This window comes from Salvia hispanica, chromosome 4 (genome assembly GCF_023119035.1).
Source record: "Salvia hispanica cultivar TCC Black 2014 chromosome 4, UniMelb_Shisp_WGS_1.0, whole genome shotgun sequence".
Classification (NCBI taxonomy): Eukaryota; Viridiplantae; Streptophyta; class Magnoliopsida; order Lamiales; family Lamiaceae; genus Salvia; species Salvia hispanica.
Window position 1 is genome coordinate 28,358,416 of NC_062968.1, and position 22,336 is coordinate 28,380,751.

Consider the following 22,336-nt stretch of genomic DNA (forward strand, 5'->3'; position numbering starts at 1 on the left):
GGGAACCAAAGAGAAGATCCGTGGTCTAGTATTGAAGATCATCACGCGGAGAAGGCGCGAGCAATCGTCGATTCTTTGGAGGAATCAAATCGGTAACTCTAAACCATAGAATTCATGTTTTAGGATTTACTTTCTATGAGCATGAATTATTTGCGTTCTAGCATGCAATTATCTGTTTAACATGTGAATTGATTAATCGCATAATCGGTCAAATAGATCCGTAATCTGATTTATTTGTTTTGTACGAAGTCTTCCGCATTGACCACGAGGGCACCAAACCCCATCATCTTCATCACTTCTCTTTCACCCCGATTCTAATTGTTTCAACTTTACTTTTAATATGTTTTTTGTAAATTGTAATTTTGTATTTAAATTTTAAATTCAAGTGTATAGTTGTACTTGTATTGTTATATTTTGTAACTTGTAATTATATTTTAGAAATTTACATTCAAAGTTTCAAATCAATAAAATTGCAATTCTTTATCGTTATCGTTATCAATTCTCTTTGGATTTTACTATAGAATTGCAATAAAAGTTATAACTCTAAGATTTAAAAAAAAAATAAAAAAAAAGAGAGACCGGAACCGAACCAGGAACCGCCGGAACCGGTGAAAAAAACCGGCGGTTAGTAACCGGAACCGGAACCGGTGGTAACCGGCGGTTAAACCGGAACCGGATAAACGGTATTCGAGGCCGGTTGCGGTTCAAGCTATCGGCGAACCAGACAGCCGGCGGTTTCCGAGGCATGGCCACCAATAGTCTTGGCTACATTATTTTCTCTATAAGAGCATCTTCAATGGTCGGCTAGCGACCGGTTAGCCGATTCGTCGGCGCTAGCCGATCGGCTAGCTCGAACCATTGGAGGCGGCCAGCGGGCGACCGGCAAAAATTTCGGCGTGGGCTAGCCGAAAGCGCGTCGCTAGCCGAAGCGCTGGCCGCCATTGTGGCGGCCCGATCGGCCAGCGACGATTTTTTATTTTTTTTTAAAACCTATATAAACGCGATTTTAGTTTCATTTTCATTTGCACCACTTGTTTTAACGAGTTTTCTCTCTCTCTAACTTTCTGTACAAGAGCATCATCGAGCGATGGATCACAACAACGAGTCCAGTCCGGCGACTAGTGGATCTCGAGACTCCCACCGGTACCGTGGGATCCGGATGGGGCCGAGATGGGCGGAGCGAGATGGGCCCGGGTTTAACGTCCCCTGGAATCAGCTGATGGGGATGATGGCCGGAGCGCCAGGGGGTGGGAACCAGGGGGGGATGCCGTGGGGTATGCCGGACGGCGGACAGGCCAGCGGCGGGCAGGGGTGGAGAGGTATGCCCCAGATGCAACAGATGATGGGTATGCATCCCGGGATGCAGGGGTCACCAGAGGGGGACACGGTCTATCGTCCCTCTCTGAATTTTTTGACGGCTTCGTCTCACACGTCGACCCCAGTGGAGACGCAGTTCACTGGCGATGACCTTTTGTCATTGCATGACATGGGGATCGATCTCGGCGATCCGGATGCCCACACGAATGAGGAGGACGCCCGGAGGATAGCCGAGAGTCAGCTTCCCCTTGGCGGGGAAGTACAAGGAGTTCCACTTCTGGGAGTGCTATGAGTTGTTGAAGGACTCCGAGAAGTTCCGTGCGGGGCGCGACGCTGGGTGGCCGAAGAAGTAGAGGCTGAACTATACCGGCGACTACAGCGGCAGCAGCGGCGGATCCCACGACCTCCCCCCGGATGCTGAGGAGTTTCCATCCCCTCCTTCATTTGCTGGTCGCCCTCGCCCGGTTGGACAGAAGCGGGCGCAACGGGCTGCGAGGGGAGGATCCCCCCTATCGCCCCGCGAGGTCCAGTCCTCCGCCCTCCCACCCGCCCCACTCGAGTACACTCTCCATTCGCGTAACCAAACGCGGGATCAGATGTACAAGGTCTTCCAAGATTGGAGGACCGCCATTGACCTCACGGAGAAGATGTTTTTTCACTCGATGCTCGAGAGCATGCGGGTTGATTTGGATGTCGCGAGGGCACGGCTAGGGGGTTCCGACGTGGGCTCAGATACCACGGGTGGCGGCGGCGGCAGCGGCGGCGATGAGGAGTAGAGAGTGGCGGGGCTCGTGTGTGGAAGCCCTTTTTTTAAAAAAAAATCATGTACTTTGTACTTTTTTTGAATGGAATGGATTAATTTTCCCTTATATGTGTCGTAAATTTAATTCTCGTAATTTAATCGTAATTTTAATTCCGTAAATATAGTATATTTTGAATTATTTTTATTGCGGCTGGCCTATGGCTGGCCTAAATCTGATGTGGCAGGTGGATTTTTAGTGCTGCTGACGTGACAGGGAGAGAGAGTGGCTGGCCTATGGCTGACCTATTTGCATTGGAGATGCTCTTATTTTACCATTTCTCCACTTTAACTATTTATTATTATTTTTATAAAATGATTGTGCAAAAGTGACCTGGACTCCTAATGGCGGACGAAGGGAGTAACAATTACTCCCTCCATCCGCATTAGGAGTCCCGATTGAGTTGGGTGCGAGTTTTAAGAAATGTTTGAGTGTGTAATAATTGGAGTGTGTGATAATGAAATGTTGGACCCATATGCATTATTATTTGCTTTATTCATTGGATGTGTTTTTACTTATGCTTTTTAGTGTTTTATTTTATAATATTTTTATTTCACTTTTTTATGAAAATATCTAACCGGGACTCCTAATGCCGGATGGAGTGTGTACAAAATGGTGAACCTAGTAGGCAGTAAAAAAACTCATAAATTTATTATTATTATTATTATTATTAAAAGTTCACTCTTAATATTAATGTCTTATAGATTTAAGATTAACATATTTCAAAAATTTTGGGGTTCCTCAAAATTGGGGGCCCTAGGTAAAATGTCCCACCATATATATGTGTTCTTCACAGAAAAAAAAAGGTGGTAAGTGGAGACGTTGAATTCAACGTATATCTGTCCCAAAATTCATAAAGATCTAACTAATGCATTAATAAACATTCTTTTGCTTTACAAAAGGCAACAGTTCACATAAAAGTTGGGTTTTGTTTTGCAAAATTCCTCAGTTCACACACAGAGACGTGTGCGATGAAAGAAACCAATTAATCATATGAAAAATGGATACAAAGAAAGAAGAAATTGATCTGAAATCATACAGAAAGTTAATCGCAAAATACAAAATTAGAAGCGTTACAGGTACAAATATATTTTTTATATTATAATTTTTAATTTATTTGATAATCTATATAACTAGTATTAGTATTATCTTTATGATTTATTTCATTAGTTGTTAGGATTAGAAATTTGATTTATTTCGCAAATCTTTTTATACCATACATATTATAGAGTGAAAAATTAAAATGATTAAATCATTTCCCATTTTCCATTTTTTTTTTCGTTTCGATACATATTAAATCATTAATCTATTTTATTTGCTCCCTGCTTAATTAACGAAACACTACGAAACTGAGGGAGTAATATATGAACACCTAACAAAGAATGAGGATGAGAATGAAGATAGTAAAGAAAGAGATCTAGAGATCAAATAATACATAATGGATATGACTATATGGAATTTAGTTTCTTTTCTAGAATTAATGTCCTAAAAGTTTAATTAGTTTTAAACTGAAAACATTCTCTTACAGAAATAACCTAAATGTTTGTAAAGAGAATATAGTATTGAAGAATACATACGAGAAAGGTACGTAGAACAGTAAATTAATATTTTAATCTATATTAAATTTCAATTAATAAAGGGGCCTAATAAATTTAATAAAAGATAATGGCAGACAAAAGTAGGATGGATAGCTACCTAACAAAGGGCCATTATGTGACAAAACACATGCCCATGATTTGCCTATAAATACAGAATCAGTGGCACCATTGTTCTCATCAAAATCCAAAATCTTAGTATCATATTTTCACAAGAAAAATGAGTTCCAAAGTGTTTCTTCTTCTTGGTCTTGTCTTAGCTGTGTCTCTTCTGATCTCTTCAGAAGTAGCTTCAGCCAGAGACCTTGCTGATGTTGATCCATGTATGCTGTTTCTTCCATATTTTATTTCCTCTCTCTCTATATATATTGTGTGTGTTTGTGTGTTACGTAATTGATTTTGTATATACTCGTATGTTTTAAAAGACATAAAGGCATAAAATCAAGTAGAATGACGTGAGTAAAATTATCATTTATATGACTAATTACTTGTACAATGTTATTTTACTACGTACTTTATCCGTCCCTCGTTAAGTGTTCATTTTGCCATTTTGATTCATACTCATTGAAAATCCACTTTCACTTTTTTTTTGGTATCATAAATACGTAATTATATATACTACACCATACACTAACTCATTTCACTCGCATATAATTATAAACTAATACTACCTCCGTCCCCAAAAATTTGTCTCACTTTGACCTGGCACAAGTTTTAAGAAATGTAATGGAAAATGAGTTGAAAAAGTTAATGGATTGTGGATCCTACTTTTATATATTAGTTTTATAATAATATGTGAATATGAAAGAGTTAGTGGAATATGAGGTCCACTACCAAAAATAAAAGTGAAATTGAATAAATTTTGGGGGACAGATGGAAATGGAAAAATGAGACAAATTTTCAGGGACGAAGGTAGTAATATAAAAATGAGACTCATATTCTATTAATTTTTTATACTCACCGTTACCATTCATAGGAGAGATAGAGTATATAAAAATAGATGGTGTAGTTTGTAGTAATTTGTTTTTTTTTTTTGTTTAAAACAGCCGAGGAAACTGATGGGCACAGCGGCCATGGAGGCGGCCACGGAGGCGGGCATGGAGGAGGCCATGGAGGTGGCCACGGAGGCGGCCACGGAGGAGGTCATGGGGGCGGTCATGGAGGCAAAGGTGGGAAGTAGTAGTGGTGATGCTGCTAAAATTATACTCCATTCGTCTCGGCTAAGATGACACATTTCTTGGCCGGCACGAAATTTTAAGAGTTATTGGTTCATGTGTTTAACTAGAGAGAGAAAAAGTGGGTGTAAATATTAAAAAAGAAAGAGAAAGGAAGATAAATATTTATCTTCCTATTATTTTATTTTGGGACAAACTAAAAAGTAAAACATGTTATTTTATGTAGGACAGAGGGAGCAGTACTATGGTGTATTAACGTTTGTAATAATTTGATTGTTTATTTAAAACAGCGGAGGAAACTGATGGGCACGGTGGACATGGAGGCAGCAGCGGAAGCGGACACAGCAGTGGCGGCCATGGAGGAGGCCACGGAGGTCACGGCGGCGGCCACGGAGGAGGCAAGGGCGGGAATTACTGAAAACGCAGAACTAAGCAGTTGCTAGTGTGTATGTGACATGCCATAATTAAATAAAATGCTTGGTGTGGTTTGAGCTTATGTTGCACTTTTATTAACAAAAACTTGGGCACTAAACACTCAATTCTAAATTGTTTGATAAAAATGACTAACAAACAGTACAAACTTTAGTACTACTATATAACTATCTCAAGCATGAATTCGTAAATGAATGCCTACGGGTTTCTACACCACTTAATTCCGACTTCCATCCATCATTAAATATCTCATTAATTGATGTTTTCCGACTTCCATCCATTATTAAATATCTCATTTATTTATGTTTTGGGATGTTCATGATTAAATGTGTCAATATGTTAATTCTTTGTTCCATTTTCGGTTAAAAAATACTCCCTCCGTCCCATTTTAGAAGTTCCAGTTGAGTTCGGCATGAATTTTAAAAAATGTAGAGGAAAATTGGTGAAAAAAGATATTGGAATGTGAGTCCTACTTTTTTATATTAGTTTTATAATAAAATGTGAGTGGGAAGATGTTAGTGGAATGTGAGGCCTAATACCATTTATGGAATATTCCAACCCAAACTTTTAAAGTGGGACGGGTGAAGTAGGGCTGGCAAATCGTGCGGATTGGGTCGTTATCGGGTCAACCCGATAACGACCCAACCCAATAAGGCCAAACCCGAACCCAACCTGTTAAGGAAACCCCAAACCCGAACACGAACCCAACCCGCCACCTTCAAACCCGGACACGACCTGGACACGACCCGAACACGATAACGACACGAACCACTTTGGGTTGACCCGACACGATAAGAACACGATATCGACCTGGACACGATAAGAACACGATATCGACCTGAACACGATACCAACACGAACCACTTTGGGTTGACCCGACACGATAACAACACGACAACAACCTAAGCACGATAACAACACGATTACATATTGCTTCAAAAAATGATCAAGACTTTAAAAAGCCATATAGCATGAAGATGTTCCATTTTAAACAACAAAACTCCAACAAAATCCAAAAAAACCCAACAAAATACATAACTTTTGTTCCAAATACATAACTTTTGTTCCAAAACCCAACAAAAAAATTTGAAACAAGATAAAAGAACTAAAGAAGTAAAAAGAACAAAACAAAAAAGAGTGAAAATACTAAAAATTAAATTAAATTTATTGAATCAAAATAAAAAGAATATAATAGTAAAATAAATTATATTATAAAATTATTTGTTGATTAGTTTTGCTAGTACATAATATCTGAATTAACGTTTTGTATCTATAAGTATAAACTTATTTTTCATAAATTTATTCAAATTATCCTTTTATTCTAAACACTAATTGATTTAGTTTTATTTTTCACTTGGATCTCTCACGTACATTGTATTATTTCATTTCTTTCGACTACTTTAATTTTTGTAATTTGAAATATAATTTGAAGCTTGTAATTTCAAATATTTTCTATATATTATAACACATGAAGAAATATGCAAAGTAGGGTCATTACATGGTCATTTAATATTATTATCCAAAATTACATGAATGAAGACATAATTATATATTTTGAATATATTAACTAATATACTTGAAGTGTCACACGCCTAGACGTTGATAGCAACAACCTTCTATCGTCGAACTAGCTCTTATGTATCATTTGATGCACTATAATATATAACAGATTATTAATCATAAATTAATTTTATAATATGGGTCTAAAATTTGTTGTGGTTTATCATAATATTTAAATATATCAATTTATATAGCAGTCATATAATTAAAGGATATGTTACAACTTACATGTTGGGTTCCACATGTTATCATCATACCATCTCTATTATGATATTATTACGCACTATGAAAATAATTATAAAAGTAATATTAAAATAATACAGTAAATGAAATATTGAAAATATTGTGATTTATCAATTTTTGGAGCAAGTGCTATACATTTGAGCAAGTGCTATACAGTAATACTAATAATTTTTCATGATCTTATCAATTTTTGGAGCAAGTGCTATACATTTGAATGTTGTATTACTATTATATGTGTTGAGTCCAACAATGTCTCATCATTGAATGACCCATATTATAATGTTAATAATTTTAGATAGAATAATCAACCAATATGTATAATATTATTTTCAAAATTAAAAATTAGAAATTAATGATAAAATATCAATGGTTTCAAAAATAATATGAGAGAATTTCCTAACAAAAGAGTGTTTTCCTAATTTATACTTTGTAAAAAAAAGCAATTTATTTATCTTTATATCATTGTGATAGTTTAAATAAAATGAATAAAAAATTATTCCATTATTATTCCATTAAAATACTATGGATGGTTATTCTCTCTAAAATTTTATCTTTTAATAAGGGTCTTGGTACATATTGTACAACAATACAAATGAAAAATGAAAAATTATAAATAAGGTCAAATTAGTCACAAAAATATGTAATTAATGATGCTATCTAATCAAAATAAATTAATATTATCCTTTTTAAAATTTGAAGGGCATTTTGTGTATACAATTTTTGCAAATTTATCTTTACTCAAAATAAAAATAATAATATTAATTTTTAACGGGTTACCCGACCCGACCCGCATCCAACCCGCATCCGACCCGATTTTTTCGTGTTCTTAGTGGGTCGACCCAATAATGACCCGCATCCAATAAGACTTGATCCAAACCCAATAATTTCGTGCGGATTCGTGTCGGATTATCGTGTCGTGTCAAAAATTGCCAGGCCAAATATGTCAGATATATCCTTGTGCCGGGAAGGTGGCCACCTTCCACGGCCACCTTCTATGCCGTTCACGGTCAGAGATATCACGTGTACACTAGTCCGAGCGGGGACACCACCCTCACTGGGATCCGAATTCAACTTATATATCATCATTCATAATTCACTTGGCCTTAGCCAACAGATAGGCATCATACACAAAACATTTATGGCAAGACAACATCTTTAAAAATCACGAACATGTGTTCGAGTTTTCATAAAATATAATTTGTATTTTTAGTATAAGAAAGCTCACCTTGATCATTTAGTTCCTTTAACTTGAACCTTTCGTTCCGACTTTACTTGCGAATGTACCATTTTGAAAATATCACAATAGAAAAGTACTAATTTATTTTTGGGATATTGACATCTAATATCACGAAACTTTCAAAAAGTTGGGTTTTTCCCAAGAACTTTAAAATTGACAAATAATATCACAAACTTTACCCCGGGTTTATTTTTTCCCACGAATGAAAAAATTCATGTTATTTTAATAGATTAAAGAACAATTTTGGAGGGTGTGCTTTTAGAAAAACTATCATCAAAAATTGAAAAACTTAAAACTTTCAAAATTGTTGTCGAGATAATTCGAAAAAAAATCGGTATCATAATATTATTTGTGGGAATTTTTTCATTCGTGGGAAAAAACAAACATGGGGTAAAGTTCGTGATATTATTTGCTAATTTTAAAGTTCGTGGGAAAAACCCAACTTTTTAAAAGTTTCGTGATATTAGATGCCAATATCCCTTAATTTTTTAACAAAAGTTAATCTAATTAAATTAGAAGGAATGTCTCAAGCTTAAACCCTATTATTAATATTATAACTGTTATAATTATCATTACTATTATTATTGTCCATAAGAATTTTTCTTAAAAAAAAGCTTATGTTATTTAAAACCACTTCCTTTGCTATTCTCGTGCTCCAACAGAATTGGTATTCTATACCTTACTAAAATTTTCATAAAACTATAGCAATTTATTTATCTTACTAAATCATTTACTTCCACTATGCAGTGCAGCCCCAAATGTTTAGTTGGGTTCGAGTTTAGTGTTTACATAGCCCAAATAATTTATTCATGAGCCCAACTAAAAGACCCACAATCAAATACCCTAACTTTATCTTCCTCCCTCATTTCACCTAAAACAAAATGAACTCCCCACCATCACACCGCCGCCGCCTCCGACGGCATCCCCCCCCTTCCTTATCTTCTCTTTCTCGTTCTTCTAATTTTCCCCAATTTCAAAAATAGCTCTCCAGCATATTCATACTTGTAATCTAGATAAGTCCTAGTATCTCGTGAAGAAGTTGTTATTTCATGTTTTTGGATTGTTATGTGTACTATGTTAATTGAGAAAGAGAGGTGTGTTTGGAAATTACCTCTATGATGTGAAAAGAGCGTTGTCGGATTGTGTGACTTGTAATTATCTGCAGATCCTCCTCCTTCCTTTGTTGGAATTTTTGTTGAGTATGTTGTGTGGGTCTTATGTGGGGTGTGTGACAGTTTAAGGATTGTATGTATATGTTGAAAAAGGCAAGTGGTCCTGATACTATACTCAAATATTCTGTCACACTTTTGATTATTTTATTTATTTTATTAATATAATTATTTTTGTATTTATTTGGTGCAGGTAAAACCCAGTTTAAGATCGTGGCTTGGTTTAGAGAAGCTTCAAGTATTTCCAGATGATAAGACTTGAGATGGTTGGTCACAAATGGGTTTAAAAAGAATAGGAAAAGCAAAAAATTGTTATTTGCAACAACAGTGTGATAGATGTTGTCAACAAAATTTTCAAAGTTTATAAAATTAACTCATCGAAGGAAACAAGAGGAAACTAGTCAAAAGAGAAGCAAATTACTTGCCTTAAATATGGAGATGCAGGCTCATATCAAGAGACAATTATCATATAGGAATTTAAGAGGTGGGAGTACTTATATAGAATAAAGAGCTTGTTAAAAGGTATGTCTAGAAACATAAAGGGTCAAATTAAAAAGTTTAACGTCTCACCAGATGGTTGTTCCAATATAGTAAGACTAGAAATGATAGGTGAATTTGAGAAAGAAGAATAACAAGGAATTGTCGATTTGATCAATAACATCATGATACAAGGTCACGTTAACGAATACACAAGGTTTATAAGCAATTCAAGGAAACTAACTAATAGTGAATAATTGAGAGGACAAGCATAGCAAATTAGTTCGGGGGGAAAGCAAATTGCTAGCTTTAGACTTGGAGTTGCGGAAGAGGTCAAAGCATGATGCAATGATTATAGTGGAATTAAGAAGAGGAGACTACTTGCATAAAATAAAGAGCTTGTCAGCAAACACTTTTGAAAACACGAAAGGTTTGCTAATGATATTTGAAGAATATATTATTATTGAAAAGACAATTGCTTAAGAAACATGATCATTCTAAATATCATAACTAAAACAACTTCGAACATAAGAGTTTGGTGGAGCGAATTTAGAGAGTTGAAATATTGCGTTCATACAGAACGAGCAAAAAGGGATTGTGGTCACTAAAGGTTATTTGAAAACACGAGAGAGTAGGCTCATTTTATGTAAACTGAAAGTGGTTCCTAACTTTGATGTAGAAGACAAGAAATAGAGGCACATTAAAAAGTAGTCATTTAAGGCCTTAATCCAATAAAATAATATTTGATCAAGGAGGGCTTCGAGAAAAATGAATTTCATGGAACCCAGGTAAGTGTTGCTGATGAATTTTCCTGGTCAACTATAATGATGATACTTTTTCGTTTAACTCTTTACATGGAATGGTAAATGAATTATCGAAAACGTTGGTCCCATCTTACAATTTAAACCTAGTTGTGTTATTCATTATTAAAATAACTCTTCTATCTGAACGAAAATAACATACTTTCATTTTTGGTTTATTACAACGAAGATACCACATTTTTTAAAACAAAAACACTAATATATCTACTTAATAAAAATTAGTGTATAAAATATTTTGTATTATTGGTAAGGAGCAATGGCGGATCCAGAAAATGAAATTCGTGGGGTCGAATATAGTAAAAAATATTTTTGTTATTTTTCGACTGTGATGGTATCCTTTTTTCCTTGACTTTGACCCTTTTTGCTGCTTCCTCCTCCGTCGTCATCTTCATAAATCTTACTCCACTAAAGTAATCATATTTACAAATACATGGATTAGAAATAGCACCTCGCTTTCCATAACATTTGTATTCTTTTTTTAGTTCATTGTTAATGTAAAATCATAAACTTGATAAGAAGACTTTTGAATAAAGAGTAGTATGTTGTCTTTCATAACTAATTAAAATTTTATGAAATTATTAAACATAACCTTTAAATATAATGAAATCTAGTATTTTATTGTTTTTAATAAATGAGATACATATGTATAAATAATTATCAATCCATTATATGAAAAATAGTGGTAGTAATTAAATTTTCGTGGTATTAGTTAGATTCTAGAGGCCATCACAGTTAATTAATTAGTAATAAAACGTTAATTAGAGTGAATTATTTGAAATATTAAAACTATTTTGTTAATATTGAATACGTTAATTCACATTTAACAAAAGAGATAAAAGTGCCTTATTAACAAGTCTGGTCCCACAATGAGTATTTTCCTTTTCATCGTATTCTTTCCCAATTCTCACCATTTCCGTCTTCTCACCAGTAACTCCATTTTCACGGTGCAACTCAATTTTTAAAAATTCGTCTCAAATTATTCAAATAACTCCTCTATGTCTATGAGTATCTCGTCTCACACACATATGACCACCAAGAATCGTGACTGCTCTATTTCCCATTCCAGCGCACCGCGGGGTCGGCGGAGACTTCAAATGCCGGAACTAATGGAGTTCCCCATGCCTTAGTTGGTCGGCGGTGGGGTCGGCCGACCCCGCCCGATCCGACCTGGATCCGCCGCTGGTAAGGAGAGAGTATTATATGGAGTATATGTGTAATGTGTGTGGTTGATAGCATAGCAGGGGATATTGTATCACATACCCAATTATTTTTTTTTCTAAATTATAATTTTAAATATTACTTTCTCCGAGTCCTGAAAGTTTGTCCCATTTTACTATTTTCGTCCGTACCACAAAATTTGTCTCATTTCGCTTTTTACCATTTTTTTATGATGGACCTCAAATTCCACAAACTCATTCTTAGTCTCATTTTATTATAAAACTATGTTGAATTTTGGTGGACTTTCTACTGGGCTGGTTATTTATTTGGCCCATGTGTTATTGTTTTGGGCTAAGTCCAAATGTCTTACCTCTTGCCCAGATGCTGCCACGTGGTCACTCACCCGGATTATGGCTCTGAGCCGTTGGATTGTGGAGTGTGTTAGTTATGTGAGTGGAGAGACTCTTGAGTCTCTCATTCAATCTCTCTCTCTCTCTCTCTCATCTCTCGCTAGACCTAAATCTCTCTCTCTGATTTCCCTTTCTTCTCCGATGGATCTTCCACTGTTCTTGGGTAATCTCTCACGGTTTCTTCAGTGAGTGGTGGTGAAGGCAACTGCTTCGGTTGCTGAGTGTTGTGAAGGACTAGGGTTTCTGTGTGAGGTTTTTCTGTGTGAGTTGGTGTTCGGTGCTTCCAGATCCTGTGTGGTTGAGTTGTGTGGTGTTGACTTCTGCGGTGAGAGGTTGATCTCTAGTCAGATTCAACGGTGCTCCCTTGGATTGGTTTCTGGTTGAATGGATCTAGTTATTGGCGGGTTTTTGAGCCATCTTTTGATCTATTCAGTTTCTCTCTTGTTTCTTGTGTTAACCGGATTGTGCATAACTCTTTTGATCCGAGATGATCTTGTTTGTTATCACTAATCCGTGTATTCAATGTGCAGGCTTCATAGGAGAACTTTGTTGATACTTCAAGAACCTTAGCTTAGCATATTGACTACAGTTGTAATAGTTGATAGTTCTTTGGTTGTAATCTTGATAACTCAACAAAATCAGTCGCGTGGTTAGAGTTTGACTGAGCTCTCCTAATGAAGAACAAAGAGGTCTTGGTAAATAGTGAATCCGCACCTAATCTGATCCCTACAGTGGTATCAGAGCCACGGGGGGATTAGGGCGGCACGCCAAGTCGCAAAAGGAGGTGGGCAAGTGGAATCCTCCTTCGAGAGGGGATTCGCTCTGGTAAATTGGCTGCATCTTCTGGTTTTAGTTTTTTCCTTTTTTTGTGTTTAGTGCCAAATATAGGCTTGGGCTCTTGTTTTCTGGTAGACAGTCTCTGGCAAAGACTTAGGACTTCTGTGCTTTCTGTTCTGTGTTGCTTCCGTTGGTTCTTGTTTCTCTGTGATCTTGTGATCTCATCTTACTTGACCACCAAGCATCTTGCACTGCCCAAGTGACCCCCTGCGCCCTCCAGTAGTGAGTGATTGCGAGCTGGGATAGCCTTGGCCAGTCTTGCTCGTGACAGTCAAGGATTGAGGTCCTCTCTGTTGTGTGAAAGCTGTGTTTCTGTCCTTGTGTTGCTTGTGTGTGTCTCTGTGTTCCCAGGTGTGTAAGGCTCTGTGTTTCTGTATTGTTTCCTGTGTTCTTGCTAAAATGGCTCAACCTGTTGGTTTGGTTCCCTATAATGGTAAAAATGATTTTGCTAATTGGAAACAGAAGATGAAATGTGTTTTGATTCAACAAAAAGTTTTCAAAGTTGTTGATGGTTCTTTACCTGAGGATACTGCTCAGGATAAAATTGATGAGATGAATGAGTTGGCTAGGGCCACTATTGTGTTAAATCTATCTGATTCTGTGATTAGGAAAGTTGATCATGAGGAATCTGCTGCTGAAATGTGGAAATTGCTTGATACTCTGTATACTGAAACCTCTATGTCTTCCAGAATGTATTTACTTGAAAAATTGTTCAAATTTAAGCTGGACCTTGCTAAAGGTATAGATGATAATGTGGATAGGTTTCAGAAGCTGGTTCAGGACATTACGAGATCAGGTGATAAAACCATAGATGAATACACTAGTATAGCCCTAATGAATGCCATACCTGATTCCTATAGTGATGTTAAGGCTGCCATTAAGTATGGTAGAGATTCTGCTCCTCTAGACCTTATTATTAGCTCCCTGAACTCTAAAGAACTTGAGCTTAGGGAGAGAGCTACTGATAAGAATGCTTATAATAAAGTGTTGAATGTCAGAGGAAGATCTAAATCTAGAGGGGGCAATGAGCCCAGTAGTGGTTCTGGTAATATCTCAAACTCTAGGAAAAAGTTTAGGTCCAAGTCTAGAAGTAAGGATCCTAAAACCTATAGGAAATATTTCAACTGTGGTGAAGTTGGGCGCTATAAGAAAGATTGCACTAAGCCCAAGAAGAATAAGTTTCCCAACAACAATGCCCAGGTTGAAACCCTTGTGAATGTGGCTACTTATGATAATGTGAATGATACTGTCTTCATGGTGCATGATCTGCAATTTGTGAATGCCTCTCCTACATGTCCCTTTACATCTAATGTTTGGCTGTGTGATTATGGATGTACTTATCATGTGAGTCCTTTTAAGGAAGTTTTTTCTGAGCTGAAACCTGTAACTAAAACTTTTGTGTCAATGGCTGATGACAAGAAGTGTGAAATTCTTGGTATTAGCACTGTGTGTTTGAAGTTTGAAAATGGTTATGTGCTCAACTTGAAGGATGTCAGATATGTTCCAGATCTGTGCTATAACTTGATGTCTTGTACTGCTCTTGAAAATGAGGGTATGGGGGGAAGATGGGGGGAAGGCTGCATGAAAATTTGCAAAGGATCTATGTGTCTGTTCAAAGCTAAGAAGAAATGTGGTTTATATGTCTGCACTGCTGTGCCTCTCTCATGTGAAAAAGCTTATTCTAATGTTGTTAAAACTAATAGAACTATGTTATGGCATAATAGACTAGGTCACATGAGTGCTAAAGGCCTGAGTATTCTAAAAAAGCATGCCATCATGTCTGATGATGATGTTCAAACTGAGTTGCCTTTCTGTGATTCTTGTGTGCTGGGTAAACATCATAGAGTTTCTTTTCCTAGTACTCCTACTCTTGCTAATGTGAGTAAATGTATTTTGGAATACTTACATATGGATGTCTGGGGTCCTACTTCTGTGTCTTCTCACTCTGGATGTGTATACTTCTTGTCTGTGATTGATGACTTTTCAAGAAAAGTTTGGTGTTTTTTGATGAGACATAAGTATGATATTTTTGAAAAACTTAAAACTTGAAAAACCTTGATTGAGACTCAAACTGGTAAGAAGATTAGGCTATTAGAACTGATAATGGCCTGGAGTTTTGCAATAATCAGATGGATGATTTATGTGATAGTTTTGGAATCAAAAGACATAGAACTGTGCCTTATACCCCACAGCAAAATGGGGTTGCTGAGAGAATGAACAGAACTTTACTTGAAAAAGTAAGATGCATGCTTTCTAAGTCTGGATTGTAAAAAAAAGTTTTGAGGTGAGGCTTTATTAACTGCTACCTATTTGGTAAATAAGTCTCCTTCTGTGACTTTGGTTGGTCAGTGTCCTGAATATGTGTTCTATAGCAAGCCTCTTGATTTTTCCCATCTAAGGGTTTTTGGCTGTACTGCTTTTGTGCATAATAAGTCTGATAAACTTGAGCCTAGATCTAGGAAAGATGTTTTTCTAAGTTACCCTCAGGGTGTCAAAGGGTATAGAGTCTGGCTAAGTGATGAACCTGGGTTCAAGGTCATTATAAGTAGGGATGTAGTCTTCAATGAAGATGAATTCCCCTGCTTAAGATTGACAAGTAGCCCAGATCCTATAGATGCGGACAATGAGCCCCTCAATGAGGTGGAGTCCATATATACACTCACTGGAGTGGAGCATCCTGTGACATCCCTAACCCGAAACCTGCATTATTTTGCATATTATTATATTATATTGTCATTGCATATTAAATTGTCATTTTTATTACAGAGATATTAAGTGTGTCATAGAGAATATTTATTGTTATGTCGACTCAATATAGTCGAATATATGGATAATTTTGATTTGCGAGAATTGTTAAAATGGAAGTGTATATATTATTTTTATTATATAAATTAGCGTATATATATAGTTACGAAATGTGCGTGCATGTGTTACTAATACTTAATACGTACATATATATAAATAGTACAATATATATATATATATATATATATATATATAAATATATTTTATGCATGTATTTGGAGATTAGAGTTGTATGTAAATTGATTTGTGTGCGTGTGTATGTGTTGATAGTATATAGTATGTATTATATATTTGTGTAATTTTGACCGTGTTGCATTCTTAACGAAGGATATGACACTTGTTCTCATAATATTCATTTTGATTGGTTCGAGGTGTTAAAGTGGCCGACGTACATAATTATGCATAAATATATATACGTATATTGAGAGAGAAAAAAGAAAGGGAGTTGGAAAAGAAAAGAAAATGAAGATGCCTCAACGAATAAGCAGATGCAAAATAAATTTGGGATTTATGAGTTGTAGAACGAGAAGACGGATTTGGAGTTCCAGTTAAATTATCATCAGGTGTGTATAAATCTCACTTTTAATTTTACATGCTTTATGTGGTTAATTGCTATGTGTTGAATCAAAGTGAATAATTAAATTATACGATGCTATACTGATATGATATGTGTTTAATTGTGATGATGGAGATATATGCTTGGTGCAATATATGTATTAATAGTATATAAATTGAAATTATTTAGTGGAATGTGATATGGATATGTGATTGGTGCAATAGATATGTTTTGCATATGATATTGGAATTAGCTGAATCATTTGATTAAAGAGAATCTGTGATAGTCATGTCTTGGATCTGAAATCATAGTGGACAATTGGGACCTTCGGATCAATTATAGTGGGACCTTCGGGTCAAATCATATTGGGACCTACGGGTCAAATCATAGTGGGACCTTCGGGTCAAATCATATTGGCATATTGAAAATCCCGGGCAGATACCAGACTTGAACTATCACAGAATAATAAACCGAACAAAGTGGCATGTGCATATGTGTATGGAATTATTTTTAATATTTGTTGATAATTGTTATATATATTGGTTAAAGAATATAATTGATTGTTTGGGCTGTGGAATTAAAGGTAAGATTTATATACACTGAGTTGTGGCTCATATAAACCACTAATATTTTTCAGGAATAAGATATGAGTGAAGTATTTGGTTGAGATGATTTGTAGGAATTGCACATGTTATCAGGGTCGGCGGCTGACGCGTTTTGGCAACCTTCTCCTCTTAATCATTTCTGCATGTAAGTAAGTGTATTGTATATAGAGTGGTGAGAGGGTCCCACTATAGTTTAGAATGTTTGAAATATGTATTTGATAAAGGTTAAGTTTTGAAATTATATAATGTGTGTTTTATTTACTTGACATGTGGATTATTCAAATTAAATTTTGAATTTATTTATAGTAAGTAGTTACGCCATAAGGGTCGAGGTGTGACAATCCCAGTGATGCTCCAAGTGAGGTGGAGCAGCCATTTTGGAACACTTATCCAGTCTATACTCCTAATGAGACACCTGATGAAGGAAATCCAAATGTGATGCATGATAATCTGCCCAAAATGTTGCTGACAATGTGCCTAATTTGCATAATAGTCCTGTTAGAAACTCTCCTCCTGTTCCTGCCCAGAATGTGATACATAGCCCTAGTGGCATTCAAAATGCTATTGATACTACTAATTTGCAGGATTATGTGTTATCCAGAGATAGAACTAGAAGGGTAAATGTTAATAGACCTTCTAGGTTTGATGGCTTTGTTGGTTTTTATTGCTCTTATAAATTTGGCTTTCAATGTGTATGAAACTGATGGGGATGAGCCCCAAACTTATAAGCAGGCTACTAAGTCTAAATTCTGGAGTCAGTGGGATAAAGCCATGTTGGAGGAGATGCACTCTTTGAAAATTAATCTCACTTGGATGCTTGTACCTTTGCCTCCTGGTGCATCTGTGGTTGATTGCAGATGGCTTTATAAACTGAAAAATGAGGTGGAGGGCCTTAGGCTCAAGGCTAGATTAGTGGCAAAGGGCTTTACTCAACAAGAGGGGGAGGATTACACAGAAATTTTTGCCCCTGTTGTTAAATTCACTACTGTCAGGATGATGTTGGCTTTGTGTGCTCATTTTAATTGGGAATTAAAGCAAATGGATGTTAAAACTGCTTTCTTACATGGTGATCTTGATAAGCCCATTTTTATGAAACAGCCTGAGGGCTTTGTTGATCCCAAGTTTTCCAATCATGTATGCTTGTTAAAAAAGGCCTTATATGGTTTAAAACAGTCCCCTAGGCAGTGGAATATCAAGTTTAACACATGTATGCAGAAGTTAGGTTTTGTCAAAAGTACCTTTGATGCATGCTTATATGTTAAGAATCTTGATACAGTGCCTGTGTTCTTGCTTTTATATGTTGATGATATGCTTATAATGGGTCCTTGTTTGAAAACCATTAAGGGTGTGCAAGCTGCCTTGAGTGAGAATTTTGACATGAAGGATCTGGGTGATGCTCAGAAAATCTTAGGGATTAATATCTATAGAGATAGAAAAACATCCACCCTTGTGTTGCATCAAGAACCTTATGTGTACAAAATTCTGAAAAAGTTTAACATGTTTGATGCTAAGCCTGCTTCTGTGCCTTTAGCTGCTCATTTTATGTTGAGTAAAGACATGTGCCCTAAGTCTCAGTCTGAAGTTGATGCTATGAAGAGAATTCCCTATGCTAATGCTATTGGATCTGTTATGTACTTGATGGTTAGCACTAGGCCTGATATTGCTTATGCTGTGTCATGTCTTAGTAGATATATGTCAAATTTTGGTCCTGTTCATTGGGAAGCTCTGAAATGGCTTTTGAGATATTTGAAATTAACTGCCAAGTATGGGTTGTGCTATTCTAAGTGTGATGAAGGTGTTTCACTAACTGGTTTTGTGGATTCCAATTATGCTAATGACAGGGATAAGAGGAAGTCAACTACTTCCTATGTGTTTACAGTTTGTAAGTCTTGCATAAGTTGGAAATCCCAGCTGCAACACATTGTGGCTTTGTCTACTACTGAGTCAGAGTACATTGCCATCACTGAGGCAATGAAAGAGGCTGTATGGTTAAAGGGAGTACTTTCTGAACTTAAGTTTGTGAAGTCTTCTCCTGTTGTGTTCTCTGATTCTCAATCTGCTATTCAGTTGTGTAAAAATCATGTTTTCCATGATAGGACAAAGCATATAGATGTAAGGTTTCATTACATTAGAGATATTGTAGAAAAAGGTGAAGTTTTTCTTCAAAAAGTGCACACTGATAAAAAACCCAGCTGACATGGGAACTAAGCCCTTACCATTAGAAAAACTTCTTTTCTGCATTAAGTTTTTGCACTTTGATCTAGGATAGGTTGCATGTCCCGGGGGAAAGACCTCAGCTACCTTATCAGCTGTGGTAAGGGTGGTAGGTGGTTGGAGGCATGAAGTCCTATTAGACTAATGGGTGTCAGCCCTTTGGTGTCTAAAGGCAACCTGGTGGTTCCCAAAATGCTTGTGAACTTTAGTTCTTTGGTGCTGAGGGAGCTGCCTTGTAGGCTGTGATGATCTAAACCTTAACTTATAGTGCAAATTGGTTTCCCATAATAAAGTCTGAGGTGGAGTATGTTGAATCTTATCAGCTGTGGTAAGGGTGGTAGGTGGCTGGAGGCATGAAGTCCTTTTAGACTAATGGGTGTCAGTCCCTCTGGTGTCTAAAGGCAACCTGGTGGTTCCCAAAATGCTTGTGGACTTTAGTCCTTTGGTGCTGAGGGATCTGCCTTGTAGGCTGTGATGATCTTGACCTTAACTTATAATCAGATTGGTTTCCTATAATAAAGTCCAAGGTGGAGTATGTTGAATTTTGGTGGACTTTCTATTGGGTTAATTATTTATTTGGCCCATGTGTTATTGTTTTGGGCTAAGCCCAAATGTCTTACCTCTTGCCCAGATGCTGCCACGTGGTCACTCACCCGGATTATGGCTCTGAGCCGTTGGATTGTGGAGTGTGTTAGTTATGTGAGTGGAGAGACTCTTGAGTCTCTCATTCAATCTCTCTCTCTCTCTCTCATCTCTCGCTAGACCTAAATCTCTCTCTCTCCGATTTCCCTTTCTTCTCCGATGGATCTTCCACTGTTCTTGGGTAATCTCTCACGGTTTCTTCAGTGAGTGGACAAGTGTGAGTGGTGGTGAAGGCAATTGCTTCGGTTGCTGAGTGTTGTGAAGGACTAGGGTTTCTGTGTGAGTTGGTGTTCGGTGCTTCCAGATCCTGTGTGGTTGAGTTGTGTGGTGTTGACTTCTGCGGTAAGAGGTTGATCTCTAGTCAGATTCAACGGTGCTCCCTTGGATTGGTTTCTGGTTGAATAGATCTGGTTATTGGCGGGTTTCTGAGCCATCTTTTGATCTATTCAGTTTCTTTCTTGTTTCTTGTGTTAACCGGATTGTGCATATCTCTTTTGATCCGAGAGGATCTTGTTTGTTATCACTAATCCGTGTATTCAGTGTGCAGGCTTCATAGGAGAACTTTGTTGATACTTCAAGAACCCTAGCTTAACATATTGACTACACTTGTAATAGTTGATAGTTCTTTGGTTGTAATCTTGATAACTCAACAAAACTAGTCGCGTGGTTAGAGTTTGACTGAGCTCTCCTAATGAAGAACAAATAAGTCTTGATAAATAGTGAATCCGCACCTAATCTGATCCTACAAACTATTTAATATATAAGAGTAGGATCAACATTTCACTCACTTTTTCAACTCACTTTTTCAGCTCACTTTTAATTACATTTCTTAAAATTCGTACTGAGTCAAAGTAAGACAATATTTAAATAACGAAGGAAGTAATTTTTTCGCATTTACTATTGTACTATCGGGCAATAATAGCATTGGATCCAAATTCCAAACCACCCACCATTCAGTGGCGGAGCCAGGAATTTTGCGGTGGGGGGTCTAAGAAGAAGAAAAATTTTAGCACTCACTGTTAATAAATATAGGTATCTCGATGATTTTGTTATCGAAATTAGTCGTAGGAAGACCCTTTTATGTTTTGTCTTTTTTCATCGTTTAGAATTAGAATATCTTAAAAATAAATGAATGTTTTCAGATATTTAGTACACAAGAAATAAATGGATATCAAGAAAATTTAACCTAATCGAGAATAATTGATATAATAACTTTGTGAGGATCTTAAAAAAAAATTACCTACTAAGAAAATTAAGATTTTCATAAGTAAAGCAATTGTTTAAGTGTATATATAAATTTTTTTTGATAAAACTATTAATTATATTACAATACTAATAAAAAAGTAGTTTAAAAATGTATATTACAATATTGACAAGTTATTGAACAAATAATATCCTTTCAAACAAATCTCTAATAAATGAATTGATAGTAATTGAATATATATAGCACATCTCTAAATTATAATTTGACAAAAAAAGATAGAATATATCATTAGATAAAAATAGTCTTTCATAGTGATTAGGTGAATATTGCGATTTATTTGACAAGAAATGGCTTACTAAACACATTGGGCAAATATTTAAAAAAAGTGAAGGAATGGCTTACTAAACACATTGGGCAAATATTCAAAAAAAGTGAAGGCAGGCGTGGCTGAGAATCGAACTCAGCACCTCCACCTCAACTATGATATATACCCAGCATCAATTGCCAACTACGCTAATAAATTATATGAGTAATGATTCTGAATATATATAATATAGTAAAAACTCAAATGGCTGGAGGCCCAAGAGCCCCCCATGGCCCAGCGTGACTCCGCCCATGCCACCATTCATCTGTTTTGTTTCTCTGGACGTCCAATCAATTGTTATCCATGTTTTACGTAAATATGACTCGACACCTATTAAGCTTTTGCATGTGGTCTGGTTGGTGTGAGATTTATTTTATGATTGGTAAAAATGATACTCAACAATCCACGTGTGTTATCCTAGTCCATTTATTATTCTCTATATCATATTTTAATTACTATTGTTAGAATAAAATGATGGTGATATGCTGATAATGATGAAAGTGTGTGGAAGAGTTTGATTCAAATTTCTCAACTTGTATTATGTACAGGCCAATGAAGCAGAGAGCCGTGTCAAGAATTGGGGTGGAAATCATGCCAATCAATACTGATGATGCAGCTTTTTTTCTTTAGATTTTCAATTTTTTAAAAATATTTGGAAAGTTTTGGGATTTTTCGTTATGATTGGGATTTAATTATAAAATTTTGGATTCCAAAG

The 22,336-nt window shown here is 36.2% G+C and overlaps 1 protein-coding gene across 1 annotated transcript; it reads left to right on the forward strand.

Annotated features, from left to right (window-relative positions):
* The first annotated feature begins 3,897 nt into the window (after window positions 1-3,897).
* Window positions 3,898-5,383, forward strand: LOC125219265 (glycine-rich protein DOT1-like). The gene is made up of 3 exons (XM_048121191.1): window positions 3,898-4,035; window positions 4,759-4,881; window positions 5,178-5,383. Exons 1-3 carry the CDS (start codon window positions 3,933-3,935, stop codon window positions 5,303-5,305), a joined length of 354 nt encoding a protein of 117 aa, XP_047977148.1. The 5' UTR covers window positions 3,898-3,932; the 3' UTR covers window positions 5,306-5,383.
* Window positions 5,384-22,336: the final 16,953 nt, after the last annotated feature.